The sequence below is a fragment of the Gracilinanus agilis genome, unplaced genomic scaffold (genome assembly GCF_016433145.1).
Source record: "Gracilinanus agilis isolate LMUSP501 unplaced genomic scaffold, AgileGrace unplaced_scaffold52757, whole genome shotgun sequence".
Taxonomy (NCBI): domain Eukaryota; kingdom Metazoa; phylum Chordata; class Mammalia; order Didelphimorphia; family Didelphidae; genus Gracilinanus; species Gracilinanus agilis.
In genome coordinates, this window is record NW_025387751.1 from 5,032 (window position 1) to 8,986 (window position 3,955).

General features: G+C 33.6%; 1 protein-coding gene across 1 annotated transcript; it reads right to left on the reverse strand.

Moving 5' to 3' along the window:
• Window positions 1-3,176: 3,176 nt before the first annotated feature.
• On the reverse strand, window positions 3,177-3,530 carry LOC123255828 (PCNA-associated factor-like). Its single transcript, XM_044684557.1, has one exon. It carries the CDS (start codon window positions 3,528-3,530, stop codon window positions 3,177-3,179), a length of 354 nt encoding a protein of 117 aa, XP_044540492.1.
• Window positions 3,531-3,955: the final 425 nt, after the last annotated feature.

The following is a 3,955-nucleotide window of genomic DNA, read 5'->3' on the forward strand; positions in this document are numbered from 1 at the left end:
GAACACTTTCTCATGTGCTTATTGATACTTTTGATTTCTTTACCTGAAAATTGCCTATTCATGTCTCTTGCCCATTTATCAATTGGGGAATGGCTTGATTTTTTATACAATTGCTTTAACTCCTTGTATATTTGAGTGATTAGACCCCTGTCAGAGTTTTTCGTTATAAAGATTTTTTCCCAATTTGTTGTTTCCCTTCTGATTTTGACTACATTGTTTTTGTTTGTACAAAAACTTTTTAGTTTAATATAATCAAAACCATTTAATTTACATTTTGTAATTTTCTCTAACTCTTGCTTGGTTTTAAAGTCTTTCCTTTCCCAGAGATCTGACAAGTATACTATTCTGTGTTCACTTAACATGTTTATAGTTTCCCTCTTTATATTCAAGTTATTCACCCATTCTGAATTTATCTTGGTATAGGGTGTGAGATGTTGATCTAGACCTAATCTCTCCCATATTGTTTTCCAAATTTCCCAGCAGTTTTTGTCAAATAGTGGATTCATGTCCCAAAAGTTGGGCTCTTTGGGTTTATCATACACTGTCTTGCTGATGTCATTTATCCCAAGTCTATTCCATTGATCCTCCTCTCTATCTCTTAGCCAGTACCATATTGTTTTGATGACTGCTGCTTTATAGTATAGTTTAATATCTGGTACTGCTAGGCCCCCTTCCTTCACATTTTTTTTTCATTATTTCCCTTGATATTCTTGATCTTTTGTTATTCCAAATGAAATTTGTTATAGTTTTTTCTAATTCAGTAAAGAAGTTTTTTGGTAGCTTGATAGGTATGGCACTAAATAGGTAAATTAATTTGGGTAGAATTGTCATTTTTATTATGTTAGCTCGTCCTACCCATGAGCAATCAATGGCTTTCCAATTGTTTAGATCCAGTTTTATTTGTTTGGAAAGTGTTTTGTAGTTGTTTTCATATAATTGCTGTGTTTGTTTTGGTAGGTATATTCCTAAGTATTTGATATTGTCTAGGGTGATTTTGAATGGTGTTTCTCTTTCTACTTCTTGCTGCTCTAGTGTGTTGTAAATGTATAGAAATGCTGATGATTTATGTGCATTTATTTTGTATCCTGCAACTTTGCTAAAGTTGTTGATTATTTCTACAAGCTTCTTAGTTGATTCTCTAGGATTTTTTAAGTAGACCATCTTATCATCTGCAAAGAGTGATAGCTTAGTCTCCTCCTTGCCCACTTTGATACCTTCAATTTCTTTTTCTTCTCTAATTGCAACTGCTAGTGTTTCTAGTACAATGTTAAATAATAGAGGTGACAATGGGCATCCTTGTTTTACTCCTGATCTTATTGGGAAGGCTTCTAATTTATCCCCATTGCATATGATGTTTGTTGATGGTTTTAGGTATATACTGTTTATTATTTTTAGGAAAGGTTCTTCTATTCCTATACTTTTCAGTGTTTTCAATAGGAATGGATGCTGTATTTTGTCAAAGGCTTTTTTTTTTTTTTTTTTGTGAAAAAAATCCCAGGAGATTTTTATTTAGAATAACCAGAAGAGCCTGTGCAAATAATGAATACTGCATATTAGCAGTGATAATGATGCATACTCTGTCTCATATTTAAGGTTCAGACATTTAGCACTTAAGACAGATACTATTTCCTCAAAGAACACACGATTTGGAATCAGAAAACCAGAATTCAAGTTCTAGCAAACCGCTTTGCTATTCTGAGCCTCAACTTCCTCATCTAGAAAATAGGCATAATAAAACTACTACACTATCTAGTCCACATAATTGTGGAGAAAATGCTTTATAATAGACCTTGAGGCCCTATTGAAACAGAAATTCTATTACTGCTTGTGCTATCTACTAAAGAGTGCTGCTGTTAAGAAAGCATTTTGTAAACTGTAAAGCACTATTTACATTGAGTTATAACTACAATAACAATTATTATTTTGAATTGAACATGTAATCTAGAATTCTTTTCATCTATGATTAGCTTTCTTGGCTAATTTAAAAGTTTTATCTTTTTAATTAAAAAAAATTACATTAAAATTATTCTTAACATTTAAAAAAATGAGTTCCAAGTTCTCTCCCTCCTTCCTTAACCCTTTCTTTGAAAAAGCAATTTGATAGATTATACATATATAGTTAACATAAAACATTTCCACGTTAGCCATGTTGTAAAAGAAAATGAAGACCAAAAGAAAAGAAAGAAAAAATAAAGTTTTAAAAGTATGCTTCAATCTGCATTCAATTCTTTCACTGGATGTGGATAGCATTTTTCATCATAAGTCCTTTGGACTTATAAGTCATTATGTTGCTGAGAATAGCTAAGTCATTCACAGTTGATTATTATGCAATATTGTTGTTACTGTGTATAATGTTCTACTGGTTCTGCTCAATTCATTTTGCAGCAGTTCAAGGAAGTCCTCCCAAGTTTTTCTTAAAGCTTTCTGCTCATCATTTTTTATAGAATAATGGTATTCCATCACAATCATATGCTACATCTTGTTCAGCCATTCCCCAAATGATGGGCATCACTTCAATTTCCAATTCTTTGCTAGTACAAAAAAAGATGCTATAAATTGAATTTTTTAACTTAAAGGAATCTTAATACATAAAAAATGTATTATGAGCTTCTATCCATTAAAAAATTGAGATGTTGAAAAGCAATCTTTTCCTAACTAGATGATACCTCTCAAATGCTTTCAAAATTGCATCTAACCTTTCTTTCTGAAGAAAGTTAAGTCAATAAAGTATATCCTTTACGTTTTGTTAATACTGGGAAAACAGTTTTTAAATGTGCAAAGTCTAACTGCTTTTCAAGCAAATAAAAAAAAATATGGCACTATATCAAGAAAGATGCCAATAAAATGGCAGTGGCACAAAGATTCAAGCCAATCTCTAATGTTGCAAGTTAGTTTTAATATCATGTAATGGTTTTTAGATAAACAAGGAGCTTAAGAACAGAAAATAAAATACTGCTTAATGTTAATACCTTGCTAATTATTTATATATGCATATATTAATTTTATAGTCTCTCATTCAAAACTACTTGCTACTGACTAAATTTAAGCATAGATTTTTTTTTAGTATTTTTAATTAAATTTCTGTACAACAAATAAACCTAACCATTGTAAACAAACATATTTACACAATTTTACATCCTAGAATTCTGACTAAAGCAAAGATACACGATAATGTTCTACTCTTCATCTGGACATTCATCATCCTCTGTGGGATCAGGTCGCAAAGGACAAGATTTTCTTTTAGGTTTTCCTAGGCCACTACTTCCTGCTTCTGCTTCATCAGGAATTTGATTCTCTTTTTCTGAATGTTTAGATGACATCCCAAAGAATTCTCCAATTCCTTTTTGCCATGTGGGTGTTGGCCGTACACATACTGTGTTTCCACCTGCATACTTACTTTCAGCTTTCCGGGACTGAGGCGAGAGAGAAGAGTTGGCGAAGCTGGAATGACCCAGCACCTTCCGGGGCGCCCGAGCGGCCACCACTTTGCGGTAGGAGCCCGGCACGCAGTCAGCCTTAGTCCGTACCATGGCCAAAGCGGGAGTGGATGGCGTAAAAACTGGGTCAGTGGACAGCACCCGAAACCTCCCGAGAGCCACGCAGTTGGAAAGTTGGGCTCCCGCGCACTCCGCCTTCCATTTAAACCTGTCAAAGGCTTTTTCAGCATCTATTGAGATAATCATGTGATTTTTGTTTGTTAGACTGTTGATATGGTCAATTATGTGGATGGTTTTCCTAATGTTGAACCAACCTTGCATTCCTGGTATAAATCCCACCTGATCGTGGTGAATGATCTTCTTAATTACTTGCTGGAGTCTCTTTGCTAGTATTCTATTTAAGATTTTTGCATCTATGTTCATTAGGGAGATTGGTCTGTAGTTTTCTTTCTCTGTTTTTGATCTCCCTGGCTTTGGAATCAGTACCATATTTGTGTCATAAAAGGAATTTGGTAGGA

Bases quoted from the DNA above. Each gene is read 5' to 3' on its own strand.
- LOC123255828 (XM_044684557.1), bottom strand. From the start codon at position 3,530: ATGGTACGGACTAAGGCTGACTGCGTGCCGGGCTCCTACCGCAAAGTG.